Source organism: Drosophila yakuba, chromosome 2R, assembly GCF_016746365.2.
Source record: "Drosophila yakuba strain Tai18E2 chromosome 2R, Prin_Dyak_Tai18E2_2.1, whole genome shotgun sequence".
Lineage (NCBI taxonomy): Eukaryota > Metazoa > Arthropoda > Insecta > Diptera > Drosophilidae > Drosophila > Drosophila yakuba.
This window is the reverse complement of record NC_052528.2, coordinates 11887554-11904284: the sequence shown is the minus strand read 5'-3', so window position 1 is coordinate 11904284 and position 16731 is coordinate 11887554. Positions and strand designations below refer to the sequence as shown.

The following is a 16731-nucleotide window of genomic DNA, read 5'->3' as shown; positions in this document are numbered from 1 at the left end:
AGGAAATAAAATTCCATTGTTATCGGAGGCGTTTATCTATGGTCATAAAACCAAGCCCGAACGACTTCTAAATTGAATTTATTTTATGTCTAGCACTCTTGATCATAAATATTATCTATTTTTAGCTACCGCAGTAAATGCACAACTACAATATATTTTTGACGGTACTCAAATTTAATTATAGAATTCATGGTATTTGCGTAACTTTTCCTTTGATGAATCAACAAAGCTTAAGTCATTATATCTTGTGGTCTTTTATGCCGAATCGTGTTTGCAAGTTGATTGATTTATGCATATTTTGTTGAGTTTGTCTGGGCAATCATCTTAAATCCGTATAGAGCGGTACACTATTTTGCCTATAGTTGTAATCACCTTATAACTTAGTTATTTGTTGAGTTTATTTCTTGATTTGCCAAAGGAATCTATGGAATTCCCCGGATATCTTATCTCCTGCGCCATCCCATCTTTCCGCTCTGCAGATAGGTTTTTAACAAGGTGCGATAAACAACAAATTAATGCCCTGGCACGATGACAGTTCCGCACAGTGAGCGCCGGAATTAAATTCCACATAGCGCTCGACGGGCGCCGATGGAAATGCGAAAGGAGCTGGGCAAAAGGGTTTTCGGTCCGGGGGAAACAATTCATAATTGTCATATATTTATTGCTAAGATACGGCGCGCTTGATTTTACGGGCGCTTAATAAAATGAATTTTTCAACACACCAGCCATGGGGATAATGATCGTTGGCGGAGTCTGGGGACGCCGACCATCTTCCATCTGATAGGCCGTTTGATCGAAAGCTTCGATATGTGAGCGGGCTATCTTCCCTCTCGCCCTGCCCCCCGCCCCGTGCATCCCTCTCACTCGCTCCCGCGCCGTCGCATTTTTATTACAAGCGAGCGCCACCCGCTGCGCAGGCGTGTAACTTTTCTCTTTGTTTTTACGATGCTGTTTTCGCCGTTCGGCGTTCGCCTTCTGCCGTTTTGTTGTTGTGTCCTTCGGATCGCTTTGTCTCTTGTCTAGAGCGGGTGGCTATTGCCCTCCCTTTCTGCAGGGTCCACGCATGCCTTCTCCCTCACTTTATGCACTGTAAAAAACTCCTCTGTTGTGGTATTTAGTATATAAAACACAAAAAAACATTATAGATCGAAATGTTTCTAATAATCAATTACCAAACGTAGTTTTGGTAATTACCTAACTAACTATTTTTAGCTAAAACAGAAATTACATTTATGTGTCAAAAAAATAAATTTTATTCGTTCTCAATTTGTAACCTTGAATTTTCCCTCAGTGTGTGGCATTTTGCAATTTGTTACTCCTGGCGTGTTCACACCATTAAAGATGGCCCAAAGAGAAGCTGTTTTGTTCCGAGGCGTTCAAATTAATAGGCCTCGGCCCGTAAGGATCTATGATTAATGAAGCGCGACTATCGCTGCCTTGATGCTGTCAATATATCACAATATGCACAAAACACTCGGCTAACCGATTACCCTCCCCGGATCACATAAGGTGTCTATAATCCCAATCCCAAACCCAATCGCGATGATATTGCGTGAGCTGGACATCGCGTGAGTAATCAGCCGCATGCGGGTAATGATGATCTCTACTCCCTCCAAAAGATCCTGCCCCAAAAAACAAAGCAAAAATGCTTTCAATGCCAACGACTTGACTCACTGCCACTTTGCAACATGTTGCTTGGATCATGCAACACTCGGCCAAACTCAAACCTGTTGTTGTTTCTTTAATGAATTCCCCATGTGTGTGTGGCAAAAGTCGCATGGGAGAGTAGCAAAAGGTTTCGATTGCAACTAAGAGGCCCAAGCAACCCCCAGAGAAAAAATTGGGGTGACCAGTCTTTATAAGCTTAAAATGAGTTTTAAATAGTTAGGAAACGTATTTTTTAATATTAAGCAAAAATTGATTTCATACGATAACAGGTTACTAATTATTTTTTTTGTATTAATTAATTGGCTTTTACATTTTTTATATTTAAGAGTAACAGCAAATGCCTTCAAACTTTTGTTAATAATATTTATTTACGTACAACTACTTTTAAAGCATTAAATACCGCTAGTTATTTGCTTATTTCTTATATAAGGTTTTTAAAAAAAAAATTGGAAAATAAATAAATCTTTTAGGACTTACTTGCGAGCTTTTATAAGCTTTTCAGCAAAGAAAATGGTCACTCCAGAACTGCAAAGCAACCAAAAAAATGTTTACTGGTCAGTCGAAATCCACCCCTAGGAAAAGGTCTCTTTTTTCAGATTCGCAAGCTAAGAGCACGTGAAAGAAGGCAAAAAATCGCATGCAATTTTTAGCATAGACCGTTAGCCACTCTCTCCTTGTGCTTTCGCAAACTTGAAAGAGCGAAATGTTTTCCTCGCTCTCATTGCTGTTATTGCTGTTGTTGTTGTCGTTGGTTTCCCTCCTCTTCCCTGATTCTTCCTCTTCTTCTTCTTATTAGCCTCAAGTGTTGAGCACACAACCCGCCGCCCAGCCCGCCACGCCCCCTTTCCCAGGAACTATTAAAAACTGGCCAATGCTCTGCTTCAGTCGGCGCAGGCGGCGGCAGCGACGCTGGCGCGATTGCAGCTGAGACAGCAAAATATTGTTGGCCAGTTTGGCATCGCATTTAGTTGGGTTCGCAACAACAAAACATAACAAACCGCAGTCGCGAATCGCTTGATATCGGAATCGAAATCAAAAATAACGAACAAAACTCGAGTTAAACTAACAAAATAATAACATTATTAATTAACAAATTAATTTAAATTGTGCGTTTACAAAACGTCAAGAAAAGTGAATAATTGCTTGGAAAAAAAACGAATCATAAGAAAAACAAACTTCAAGTGCTTGTGAGCTTAACACCTTGTTGCCCACCCCCACAGTTTTTTATTCCGCTCGTTTGTTCTGTGGTCGAAAAGTGGGGAAAGCGCTTTTCCCTGCGTTCATTTGAGCCCTTTAAGCCGTTTAGCAAGGATCTGAAGGAATAGACGAAAAACGAACCCCTTTTTGACTTAGCTGGCAGGACTTAAAGTATGGTTTTCCGCTCAAAACTTTCGGGGGATGGTAAAGTGATTCATAAATAGGTGGAAAAGTTATGGGCACAGTGAGCCCTAGTCAAGAAAATATTGTAAAGCATATATGTATATGTACATACGCAAAGCATTGAATTCAAAGACTTTTTACAAATATGCATATAATCATCAGTACAACTATATCATAAAATTCTTTTACATACTCCCATATAAAATAAAACCATTTGAGGTTGAACCATTTTTTTTTCAATAATTGAAACTTTCTAAGTTGGTGTTTCTATTATTATAAAATGAAGTTTATAATAAAATTGCAGCTAAAATCTTAACATAACTATCAAGAACTTATTAAATAAATTCATTAAGGAACCTAAATATCATAGATCTTAACTTCCACCAATTAATTTAGATAATAGTTCAGTACTTAAGAGAGTTTTCCTTAACATCTGATCCTTATTGCTCAGCATCATTCAAAAATAAATTTTCGAGCTCTTTACTCTCTACACAAGTAGAGCCTTGGTTTTAGTCCTGTTTTGCAGGACACGCACGTGTTGATGGCATTCTCTTAAGCGCTCTCTTTGCGCAGCGGCGCAGCGACCGGCTCATCCGTTTCTCTCAGTGTCGCTCTCCAGTGTAAAACTGCTTGTTCTTCCACGCAGTTTTGACACTTGTGACATTTTTGACACACAAATCAATTGTTACGTGAATTTTCAGCGCTGCAGCAGCACAGGCAGCAGCGACCATCGACATCGGGTAAACGCTCATAAAATCGGGTAACAAATTACAACAAAAATTTAATAATTTTTTTCGACATTGCAAGAGTCGGACCGAAATGTGATTAACCGAAAAATTGTGATTTTCGCCGTGTCATCGAGCCGAAATTGTTGCCTACTTTCGTGCGCTGCGTGTGTGTGACATAATTTGCTGTTCGCCGAGAGTTTTAACTTAAGGATTCCCCCACAGGAGAGCCTCGCTATCGTGACCTCAGAGTGCATAACACACCACTCGCCCGAGTCTCCCCCTTTTTGGGGGCCTTCTTTTTGCTGCAAATCGATTTCTGTTTCCGGCATTTTTCACGTGGCTGCTGCTGTCCCCCTTCACTGAGAGAAAAAAATCCCTAAAAAAGTTTCATAAATTACGAATTTGGCATTTTGCAGCTTGTGTTCCTTTAAATATGTGTGTAGAGCTTTGAGATAATTGTTAAATTAGTTTACTAATTGTTAAATTCGTTTACTAATTATTTTCTGCCTTTCAATGGAAACTATAAAGTGGTTAGCTTTAAATTCTTCTAATTTGAATTACTTTTTGGCTTTAAAGGAACATTTCAGCAACAAAAATCACCAAAAACTGTTGAAGTTGAATTGTAGTTACAACTATCAATTAGTGAGTCCCACTTTTATCACAAAACGGGTTTCATTGGGTTCATTTTTTGGACAGTGCATTGAGTACAGCATTGGATTATTCAATATTCATCCTTGTAGTAAGTTCAGTCAATTTATTGGGCCTGGTTTAAATCGAGTTTTTTCTTAGTGCTCCCATCGTCTGTTTCGTGCAGTTTTGGCATTTTGCTGCCGTTCTGGCTTTCCCGCTGTTGTTGTTGCCGCCTAACGATTTTTCCCGCAAACAACACGGCAAAGTGAAACGTGCCAGGCCAGAGGAAAAGCCAAAATGAAAAGCCCCAAAAGGCGGCGAGAGAAACGAGAGAACATTAACAGCAAGGTGGCCGTAATCGTAAATCGCGAATCGTAAACAGTTTTCTGGGCGCTGCGGGGAACCAGCTGAAAGTAACAGTCAGCCTGGTTTATCGGAATCGTTTTTGATTTCCTGCCTTTGGCCTGTTTTCCGTATTTCGTATTCCGTATTTCGTATTCGGTGGTCCGTACGTAGTCCATTTCCCGTGCTCTGCTTCTTGCCACTTCACCACCATTCGCTTTTGGGGGTTTTCCTGCTCGTTTAGTTTCGGTTTCGGTTTCAATTTCAGCCAGTCAGTCAGTCAGCTGCTGCTTTTCACGTGGCACGTGTCGTATGAGTAATATTTTTTGGGTGCCCTTTCTCGCTTGCAGTCGCCTTTCGCTCAGATAGCCACAATGATCAAAGACTGTTTAATTGATATATCAACTGACACAAATAGATGAAGTAAAGTGCTTAAATCAATCGCAATTGCAAAGTGTTCAAAATTCTTAAGCCTAACACCAAAATTGCCAATTTAACCGCATAAGACATTGAATAATTGGCTTTAAAATCGATTCTACGATATCGCATTTTAAATGTTCGACTGGATTAAATTTAACAAAGAAGCGTAGACGAAATACGAATGCAAATTAGATGCAAAATAAATGGGTAAAATGAGGTCAAGTAAATACGATGTAAGTATGCCATGATTTATGATTTTAAGATAATTTAATTGTGTATTGTGACATTATAAGCTAAGGTTTCGTAGTTAATAGTTTAATGAAATGGTGATAATAACCATTTTAAGGGAAAGTCATCTTTTATAAATTTGACATCATTAGGTAGTCTGGTAAACTTAAGACTTAAGTTACAAGGAGAAAAGCCTTTCACTTTGATCCTAATTATTTACTATATACAAAAAGCCAGAACTGACTCCCCCAAATTGGCCATCAATCTTTGTCTTCCCCTTTTGCAATTACCAGAAATCTGCCCAAAGCCAATTGAAGGTTATGCCATCGCATTCAGACTCCAGGTGGTGAACTCAGCTGGTTAGCGAACCAAAAATTTACATAATCACTTAACTCATGGCCCACATTTCAGGTGATTATCATCGGGTCGGTGGAGAAACAATGCCCTGGCCAAAGATCTGGACATAAATTAAGTCCAGTCCAGTCCAGTCCACAAACGGAAAACGGACGAGCTGTCTGCCCTTAATCTTGAATTACAAATCGAGTGCAATTATCCGACGGGACGGCTGCAATGAGTCTCTCGATTGGGTTCTTGGGTACCCCCCATTCGGGGGGCCCCTTGGCAATTTGTTTTCACACTTTACGATTTGCATGGCCGGATCAATGTTTTCGATAAGCGTCGACAAGGTTTCCTTGGGAGTCGGAACCTGGTTTTGGACTGGCTCCAAAGGAGAGCCATTCTCTAGTCCGGGAGTCCAGCATTCCACTTCCCACTTCCAGCGGCATTTGCGTGCCCAGTTTTTCTCCTTTGGCGCTACTGTGTGCGCCTTTAAATTTCGCATTTAATTGATTTGTCAACACAAATGTCCGTCGCGGCTTCCTGGCCAAGTAAGCCGCTTACTCGCAGCGACTTGGCCTAAACACACGAGTTATGCCGGCATAAATTGCCGACTTTAGTCTTTGACTGCCAATCGAAAGTCGAGTGCTGGCCCAGGGCCAAGCGATATGTTGTTATTTCAAAGACTTCAAAGCCGCATCGACGCATCGCTAACTGCAATCATCAATCAAAAATTAAAGAGCCGGGAAATGTGTATCTCTGCTCATTCAATCCGCTAAAAGTTGCAATCTCATACTCATTCGGAATGGTCATTCGAATGCAGGGCTCCAAGGGAGCTTCTGTGTGGGCGATTCTTACGTGGTCGGACTCTTGAATCTCGATGGGACGCGCTCTTGAAAGAAGCAAGTGAGGATTGGCACAGTGGCGAGCTGCCTTCTCAATATTTGGATGGCTAAGAACTTGATTTATGGCAGATATGTGGTGTAAGCACAAATAATATTTCATTAAATTCACTACAGAGTGGCATTCTTACAAGTAGATACTAGTTATAATTCACTAATGCATTGCATATATCTGCGGTTGCATTTAAAAACGATTGTGCCACTGTATTTGCGCCATTGTCTCCTGACACTTGGCGACATTCCTGATTTCCCTTTTATTTTCAGGTAGCGCCAGTGCGCCCTCCCTGAATCTGAATTATGTTGTCATGTCCCCCGGCTCTTTGTTTTTCTGTCCCCTGCTCCGTTTGGCTTTGTCTTTTGGCTTTGTCAGTTGGCTTTCGGTTCTCTGGCTTTTTGGCCTTCTGCAAAATGCGAACACGCGCCCCAGCACGTGGGCGAATAATTTCTGCCGCCGTTTGTGTCTGTTTCCTTTGATATTTTTCCCTTTTTTTGTGTTTGGGAAGGGGCAGCTCCATCTGTGCGGCGCTTATTAATTGTGTGCGAATGTTTGCACAATTTGTCAATATTATCGCACAAAACATGACCATTGGCAGCCGCCCCCGCACTTCACCGTCCCGCCAGCCATAACATCTTGTTCAGCTACCAAAAATGGTTTGCCTAAGTGATTTGTGATTTATGAATTCACTCGATTTTCGCTTGCACATTTAATGGGATGTGGCGGGCGTGATTGTCACTCATTTTTCTACACAGAAAAAATTGTTGTGTACTTACTACTTTGCTCTAAATAGCTTTCTAGATTTGCTTTCAATGTTGGTAAGGCTTTTAATAATTTTGTAGCACTTGTGTATAGCTCATGCAAACCAAAGCTTAGCTAGTTTATAGTTAAAGCTTTGTTTGTAGATTTAAGAGAATTTAAGAGAAATGGGTTTAAGATGTCTCTGATATGATAGATTGTTTTGCAGTTTTTGCAAGTTGTATGTTTATTGATGAGATAGATAATTCGGACACAGAGATCGAATTTCCTTGCTCTGTATCTGTATCTGTATCTATCTCTATCTACCCGTCTATATAGATATATCTATCTCTAGCTGGAGCTCGGTCTTTGGCCTGGGGGCCTGACTATTTGCTAATTCCCCAGCCCCAACCCGCTCACGTCTGGCAATATGCTTTACGACTTTATAATGCCCGGCTAATTGGGTCAACCAGCTCGTTGGGCAAAGGGGGCGGGGTGGCAGAGGGGGTGTGGCAGGCGGTGGAGAAGGGGGAGTCAACGCATGTTTCAAATGTTTGATAAACGCGTTGTGGCATTGCCTCCTGACACCACTCATACATATTAATGCCTGACGACGACAATGTTGTATATTTGTGTCTGGTAGCAAACTGGGTGTTGCTCCAATGTTGGCCAAAACCCACGTCCAAACTAACGGATTGGCACCTGGGATCTGGAATCTGGGATCTGAAGTTGGGTTCCCCACCTGAGTTGAGTGGGCGTTGCGGGGCACAAAGGAGCTGTGATTAGTAGCAACTGTACTGGGCTGTCACATCTGTAATCTAACTTCAGGAACAGGAAATGAGATATACCAAATTGGGTGGAGAAAATCGAAGTTTTTGAATCTAGCTCGTAGAATTACCTCCATCTAAGCAAATTTATAATTTTTAGGTATTACCTTTTCATCAATAGATTGGCAGTTACCAATACGACAGTATAATATCTAAACAACTCTGTTCTTATATCTAATTGAGGGGGATTTCAAAAAAATGTGGCTCATGTAAGGGGCGTCTCCATTGGGTCGACTTAATAGAAAGCGAAAACTCGACAATTTTCCACGAGTGCCACAACTCGCTGGCTGCTAAGCCGCGAAAGTAAATAATCCAATTATCGCACACATGCGCGCCCATAGCATAAATAAAATCATTTGATAAGACAAGCCGTAGACCAAGGAGACGGAAGACGGGAGACTAGAGGCCAAAGACTGAAGACTGAAGACTGAACACTGAAGATTGGAGACCGAAGAAGGCAGACCGAAGACTAAAGACTGAAGACTGAAGAGCGAGGACCGGGCGGGGAAATTGCATAAACATGTTTGGGAGCCGCTCACTGAGGAAGTAAGTCAGTCAGATGAGAGTCGACTTTGCATTTGAAATATGCTGCATTAATATGCCGATAAATATTTGCCAGCCATCGGGCGACTCTCTTCGGATCTTCGGCTATATGTGTATGGCGATATAGCCATATAGCTGGCCAACAACTCAATTAGATGGCAGTCTGGGGTGGGTTTGAAATTAAATGGCATAAAATATTTCCGCGAATGATCATTAGCCGATCCTGATTACGATCGCGATCATCATGGGCAGACTTGGCGCAACTTTGTCGCCTCCTTAGTGGAGTTTCTCTGGAAATTACTCGAATTCGGAGGGTATATTGGACTAAAGACCTATTGACACGTATACCTAAAGTAATGAAGCCATTTTCTAGTTTTCTTAACTTTTTTTGGCGCTGCCATTATAAAGTATGCGATGATAAAGTATTTCTTGAGCGCTTGAGGTTCAGCGCTACTGGGTACTCACAGTTCGATTCTGCAGTGCCAACACCCCCCTCCTTTTATCCGAATCCCCATTTCGTGTCCGTGTGCATTGTGTCAATGTCAGCAATGTCTTTCCATCTTTCCATCTGCGTCTGCGTGGCGTGTCAACAATTTGACAGACATTCATCAGCGTTCGCCACTTTGGAGCTGCCTGTGTCGCATACTCAATCAGCAAGGGGAAGTCGACTGGGAATGGGAGTTGCATCTGGAGTTGGAGTTGGTGGAGTTGGAGCTGGAGTCGGGATCGAAGTTAAAGTCGGAGGTGGTGTAGGGGGGAGCCCAGTGGAGTGCCGTGCCAAGTCGCAGTTGTCATTTGTGCGGTGTGGCTTTTGCCTTTGTGCCGCGTGCGCATAATTGATTTTTTCCCGGCGATTTGCTGGTTGTTTGCTGGTCAGCTGCCTGTGTTCTCCTGCTGCCGTTGTCATATTAATGTCAAAAAGATTGCACTTGATCATGAGTTGCGTGTTTGCCAATTTGTGCACACAGAGGGCCCCGAAGAATGGGGCGAACGTGGGCTGCTCTTCAGCGGCGGCAGAAGAATTCAGTGTATTCAGAACTGTGTGCAGGAGAATCATGGGAAAGCCGAGTGAAAGGAGTGCGGATGGGTGCACTTGTTCGTGGGCGTTATTTCAACACCATGGGAAAATATTTCCACAGCTCTCGCCGCTCGACTGCCATTTGTAAAGGGAATGCGAGCCGGGTGGCGAAAAAAAAAAACAATAATGATATTGCTAAATATGAACAAACAATTGGGAGTATTTATCGATTAAATACCTAAATACCAGGTGGGTCTAGACATTCACTAAAAATAAAACGTGCGTCAAGTACTTTATCGTTGGCGATCACATGGCTTGCCTCGCTTTGTTTTGCATTCCGCAGCACATTACTGACCTAAGCTACCCAAACAAGTAATGGGTGTGAATCAGTGACACTTGGCATGGGCCATATAACTTTAAGGGGTTAAGAGGTTATGACATTTGGTTGCTTGTGCTTTCTAATGGCACAAGTCTAGCTATTTACTTTAATGCAAATAATTGTGACTTCTCTGTGCATGTTTCATGCACTTCATCCTTAAGGGTGATTAGTTTACCTTTCATAATCGTAACATTCAGAACCTGTTATTTTCCTTAGCCTCTCAATGAAGCCCCTCTAAACGCCAGTTGCGCCCTTTCAACAACTTCCTCCGGGCACTTGATGATATGTTCTGCCAGCTCAATTGCCATTTAATTACTTCATTTAACAAAACCAACAGCAACATCACTTAAACTGAGGGCGCCTCACATTGCAATTGCACATGTTGAATGCAATTACAGGCAAAGCATTTAGACGCCAATAATTATTGGATATTTATATGCAGTCAAGAGCCGCCAACAAGTTTGCCAGACGCTAAAAGCCCCACCAGTCGTGTGGTTGATTTCCAAGGGGGGGGGAGTCTCGGTTGAATGGGTCACCCCCGCACATTGCATTGACATTGAATTGCATCTGCTCCAATCTCTAACTGTAAAGTGCCATCAGACGTTAGGATGAGATTGTTTGCCCATTTCCGCCCCTCCATTTGTGCCACATCCCCCTTTTCGTTCACTGCCATTCGAACTTACATATATGTATGTTTGTATATGGCTAAAGTTGTTTTTGCTCTTGGCTCTTAGCACTCACTTTATTAAATGACAATTTGAACGACGATGATGTTAATGATGTTAATGATGCTTATGGGGTTGGGACTCAATGAACATTTGATTTGGATCTTGAGAGGGTGATGGGAATCGAAATATGTCTCGCTCTTTCAATCAATTAGGGCCCAAGGAGGAACAAATATTTAATTTACTATAATTTATTACTTTTAATTTTGCTAAGTTAACTGCTCTTCCTTACATATTATTGTGATTTTTCTCTTATCAGAGAAAAGATGCTACGTAGGTTTATTATGTTTTTAAGAGCTTATAAAACACTTAATTTATTTATAACATTGCGAACGTATAATTTCGTTCTTAGTCACCTAAAGTTTCCATTACTCAAAACCCCTTAGATCAACACTTGTCGAACGGGTTTCCATCGCTGGAGCCATTAACCCGTTGATGTAATCAATCCGAGGTGCAACATATTATTCAATTAAATCGAACTATTGCATAAATCTTGACCAGCAGTCACCCCGTTGCCTTCCACACCCAAGAGCGGGCCATTCATCAAGAACTGGCTGCGCTTGTCATTATGTCAAGTTCGTTGAGCAATCCACTAAACCAGAGTTGTAATCAGAAACGGCTATAAAGCCACCCCAGTCAAATCCCCATCCCAATCCCAATCCCCATCCCCATCCCCATCGCCATCCCCATACCAATTCCGTTCAGTGCCACTACTAAGTTGTCGCTGGCTCATAAAAATGGCAATCACATTTGCATTGCATGCTCGACCAATGTGAATCGGACATCATACTGCGCATTTCCAATTCGATCCGATCGTTGCCCGATCGCCAGTATTTATTTCTAAGGGGTGGGAGGGCTGAAAAGGGCTAAGCTTAACCCAACAAAGCCGATAGACAGCACGCAGTTTCCCCGGAAATCTGTTTACAAGTGACACGGCCGACTATTTATAGGGGTCTGAAGTTCCCGAGGCTGTGTGTTTGGATTTTTGAACTCCTTGAGTTGCCAATCAGGCCGGACGAGTCTGAACTCAATTGGAAATATTTTCATTTGAGTGGCGGATTTTCCCAATTAGGGCTATCCTAAATTTCCCAGATATAACATTGTAGATTATTGATTAGGTAAGAAGGGAAATATGCGTCTCTAGAGCAAAGTACCTTCAATTTAAACGGCTAGTAATATTACATCGAAATCAATAATGAATGCTTTCTTGAATGCTTGACATCAGTAGTTAGTGTCTCCTTGCAACTCACTTTTAAATCAGTTCATGAGCAGGCAGAACCCATTTTCCTTTGCCCTCGATTTTGATTCTGGCTTTAGCCAGTTTGCGATTATCTTTCACTGGACAACCACACCCTGACATAAAGTTAATTAAAAGCTTTCAACGCTTTTGACACTTGCCGCTAATGTCGCGCCGCCCAAAAATGCCTCCCATAGATAATGTTTCTGTTTTTTAGCTTGCCACAAGGTGTCCTTGTGCGTGGAGTTTTCCACAATTAGTTCAGCTTGCAGCGGCCTGTTCTGACAATTAAGAAATTCCTGGCTGCGTTTGCCGGCTGCTCAGTAATTTTTATCACATACATTTTTTATCGCAAATATCACAACTTCATCAGCAATCAATGCGGCCAACAACACGAGAGGCGGGCAGGCAGACAATTAGCCATAAAATTAGCTGCAAGTTGGCTCAAGGAATGCGTTGTCGATGGCCAAGGCGCTTGGCGGTGGCAAATTGAAAACAATTTTAGCTATTTGCATATAAATGCAACCTGAGACGCTGCCAACCAGCAGCAGCAACAAAAGCTGCAACAACAGCGGCAACCTGCAGCTGCAATGCTGCCCACCGATATTGCCATAAATGTTGCAGGCCCACTGTGGAATAAAGTTTTTAAAAACCAAAAAAAAAATTTGAATAAAAAATTCCAGCCAATTTCAACTCTAAAGGTACGTTGGTGTACTTAGTTAAAAGAAAAATAGATTTTCTTAGATTTAAGATAAGGTGCACAACATATATAAGAATTGTTACTAGGGCCAAGTACAAAAGGTTTAAGTTTACTTCCAAATTATTTGGCTATAATCAGACCACAAATTTGTTCTTGTGTTCATCGCACTAATGAGTTTTTGATCTTTTTTTACTTCTTTTTCCTGTACCCAATTTATTTAACTGAGCTGTGCCAAAGAAGGCTTATTGAAATTGCATATTAAATTAAGTAATTTAGTTTAATGACCATTGCTAATACCATTTGAATTAACACATAGAAAGATAAAGAAATGTCTTAGGGAGAGTAAAAAAGATTATTAATGTTTAAGTGATCTTTAATCAAGCCCTAATTAAGAAATATTTGTCCATGAGTTTTGTTCTTGTGAGATACTCGCTAATGGGTTTTTGATCACCTTATCGGTCACCAGTTTTTAGTGCCGCTTCCTGGGGCTAATTTGTTCCACTGTGCTAGGCTGTTCAGTTTATCGAAATTGCATTTGCCATATAGTTCATAATGGCATGTTCTTCGACTGTGGTCAGTACTAAAGAGATAAAGATTGCGGAGGGCGATCGGCAAACGCTTTTATCAGCTCACTGGCATAAATATTGATACAGCCTGAACAGTCGCCTTGGCAACAATTAAGGTAGCCAGCGATGGAAGAACCGCACAAACCGCCCACGTGGTCGAAAAATACATCAACATATGGAGTGAATAAATGCCCAAACACTTGTGGATATTGTTAAGAAATACTTCCACACAAGCACAAAAGTTCAAACTACATTTCACGCCTAATTTCATCTGACAACAACAGCGGCGAAAAGTTGGGGCATATTTTTACACATTTTCTTGATGTTGTTTTTTCACTTTGTGGCTAAGGGGGGAACGGAAGGGGGCTCTGTGGTGGTTGCTGTGTTAATTTGGGACATAATTGCAAGCTCGCCAGGATGAGTGGGGCGATGGGGCGATGGAGCGGAAGAGGGGGCGGCACAGTGGGGCGGAGGGGACAGCTGCGCCGACTGGTTATGACAGCAATGACAGCTGCGGCAGCGTCGGCATTTGAATAATTTGCAATTAAACGCTCCACGCGGCTCAGCAATTAAGCAAGGAGTCAAGGAAGAGGTGCGGCGAAGAGGTAGCACAGAGAGAAAAATCGGGTACAGGATTCATCCTAGGAGACCCATGATTCAATGCTATTTAAATTCATAAAATATCTAAAGCATTGTATTCTGCTTTGTCATATTGTTATGAAACTGTAATGGTTTTAATATAAGAAATTCAATTAAATTATCCTCACAGTAGTCGTGGGAGTGGGAGCATTTGCAAAAACGTCACACGGACCACACGACGTATGCGTAATATGTGCATCTGATTCGGCGAGCCTGGTCGGCTTTTGAACGGGTTTATCTGGTAGTACACAGGAGTTGGCCTGAGAACGAATGCAAATGTCCACGTCCATCAGCTGTCCGCAGCTGCTGAAAGTTGATGGCCCGCGATGAAGACAGCGGACCGGTCAAAACCAACACCCAACTGTGTTTCCAATTAAACGCCGCTTAGCCAAACAACGCTGCCAAACAAACGAGCAAACGAGCAACTGGGCAACTGAACAACTGAGCAACCGAACAACCCAAAACAACCCGATCAGCCAAACGTCAGCGCTACTTTCAGTTTGCTTTACGGTTAGTTCGTGAGCTGGTCGCACTGAACTTGAATCCGTATGTGGCAGACAGTTGGGGTCTGGAGCTCCAAGCCACCAAGCCACCAGCCGCAAGATCAGATCCAGATTCAGATCAGAGCTCTGCGATTCGGAGCAAGTGTGATACGGACTGACAGACTGACTAATTGATGGCCCGCTGATTGATTGATTGATTGATGGACTGCCGATTGATTTATGGGCCATCGTGGGGGGTTGAGTTAGATTTCCCCCCGCTGAACTGGAGTATGGCTACTATAATCAGTGTTAATCCGTGACTGTTTGAAGCGCTTAATAAGTGCCTACTGTAGTTTGCTTTACACAATAAAGTAATACAGAAAATATTCCATGCTTAAAGTGTTGAGTGAAATGTAACCATTAGTTATTCACTCGAGCCTGACTAACGACGACTGCCCTAATTATTTTGAATATGATTCGAATGAACTGAATGCTGCTTTTGGAGTTGTATCCAAAACAGTACTTGGAAATGTTGTTGTTACTCTTCCTGATACTGTTGTTTTGCGAATCGTTTAGTAAGCATTGCAAATTGATATATGTTTCCAAGTAAACTTCACATTTCCCCATTCCCAAGAAAGCTCTGCGCAGCAAGTTTACCAACACCAGTGCAGAGTGCAGCAAAGAGTTCTGCTCCGGCATCAGGGGATGGCTGACCGCCAAAGGTGAGCTGAACCTGGACATCCAGCTGAATCGCACCTTGAGGAATGGATTGAGGACAACAATTACCCTCCTGCAGCTGATCGATGGCAAGGATCGGTACCAGACACTCTTCAGCTACGACATGGACACCTGCAAGACGCTGCGGGAACTGCTGCAGTCCAGTTTGATGAAGGTCTGGCTGAGGAACGTGTTCAAGTACGGGAACCTGGCCGAACGCTGTCCCATTCCGCCAGTGCGTACTGTATCTCAATTTATTCGAAGGTCTGGGTCAAAAAATTTCTCCTCTGCAGGCCAGCTACAATGTCCGCAACTTTCAGCTGGAGAACCACAGCATTCCGGGGTATTTGCCAGCGGGATTCTACCGCCTCCACGACACAAATTACTACGGAAAGCCCAAGGGCAGGCATCGCCGTTCGGTGGCCACTTTCATACTGGATATAAAGTTCTATTAAATGGAAATGGAAAATGCGAATGCGAATGCGATTGCAAATGCAAGATGCTCAAGTGGGTCACACGGGTGGGGCTAACGAGTTTCAACTTTTCAAGGCTGCGTTTGGCCTCTTGAGAGCTATGGAAAGCCAAGTTCATGCCGATAAAAGTCTATAAAAGTCTGAGAAAACGACAGGGATTGCCCAGCGAAATGCATGCGAAAATCGCACTCAAGGTCTTTCTTTGGACTGTAAATTCCTGGCAGCCAACGGGCCTGCTCCACTTTCAGCCGGGGACATTTGCCATCTGACAATGCAGGTCTTTAACTAATTGCATAATAAATTCAAGTGAATTTATGGTGCTGCTCCTGCAACTGTCCTTGCTCATTTGCGATGTCAAAAAGTCGCTCAATCCAAATGATTTATGCATTTACACATTTAGCTGCAGGCTTCACGTGTTCGCAGTGCCCTACATAATATTGTTTTGCCATAATTCAGTGTGCGTGGGTGTTCCAGGTTGTGGTTTCAATTAGTAGTCGAGACGGCATGAAAAACTTCGGGGAAATACAGATCAGTCGTCGAAAGTCGATAAAGTTTTGGATAAAATGGCTACTTGTATTCACACAATGTGTTTTAACAAAAAAAGTTGCTTTAGAAGTTGTACATAAATCTCAAAATAGAACTACTTTCCCAACTTTAAGTAGTAAATCATATGATTTATTTTGCAACCAATTTCAGAAGAAAGACAAGTTCGAGTTTAAGTGGAAGATAAATCTTAAAAAGAGTTACTTGGGTATTTACCTCTAACTTAAGTTTTAAGGCTATTTCCAAGGCAATGACAACACTCTTAATCCAACATACCTATTTTAAATGAATTTAAATATAAATTAATCAAAGTCTGGCCTTTAAGATTAAGCTTTAAATCTAAATGTTTCTAAGCACCTTTTACTCTTTCCAGGTTACCACAGCTTACGGTCTATGCCAAGATTATTTACCTCCTGATGGTAAGTAGAAACAGGCTTTAAACATTATGGTGCTGATGACTGGTTGCCCGATGACACAATCACTACGCAGTCACCTGGAGTCCTTGACTGTCTGGC

The 16731-nt window shown here is 42.1% G+C and overlaps 2 protein-coding genes and 1 long non-coding RNA gene across 6 annotated transcripts in view; 2 read left to right on the top strand and 1 right to left on the bottom strand.

Annotated features, from left to right (window-relative positions):
• LOC26535277 overlaps positions 1–16731 on the bottom strand; it is a 33143-nt gene that overhangs the window by 12164 nt on the left and 4248 nt on the right. The window lies entirely within an intron of this gene.
• LOC6530236 (uncharacterized protein DDB_G0288805) overlaps positions 2656–16731 on the top strand; it is a 58866-nt gene continuing 44790 nt past the window's right edge. The window contains exons 1-3 of one of the 4 annotated variants that reach the window (XM_039371931.2): positions 2656–2855; positions 5099–5401; positions 16590–16635. In XM_039371931.2, coding sequence (XP_039227865.1) covers positions 5400–5401; positions 16590–16635 — 48 coding nt within the window. In that variant the 5' untranslated portion in view covers positions 2656–2855; positions 5099–5399. Of the gene's footprint in view, positions 2856–3692; positions 5402–16589; positions 16636–16731 lie in introns of those variants that run through there. The other 3 variants (XM_039371929.2, XM_039371930.2, XM_039371928.2) reach the window with 3 other exon arrangements.
• Positions 5408–15655, top strand: LOC6530239. Its single transcript, XM_002091140.3, has 3 exons — positions 5408–14646; positions 15122–15435; positions 15494–15655. The coding sequence occupies exons 1-3, from the start codon at positions 14550–14552 to the stop codon at positions 15653–15655; spliced, it is 573 nt and encodes a 190-aa protein (XP_002091176.2). The 5' UTR covers positions 5408–14549.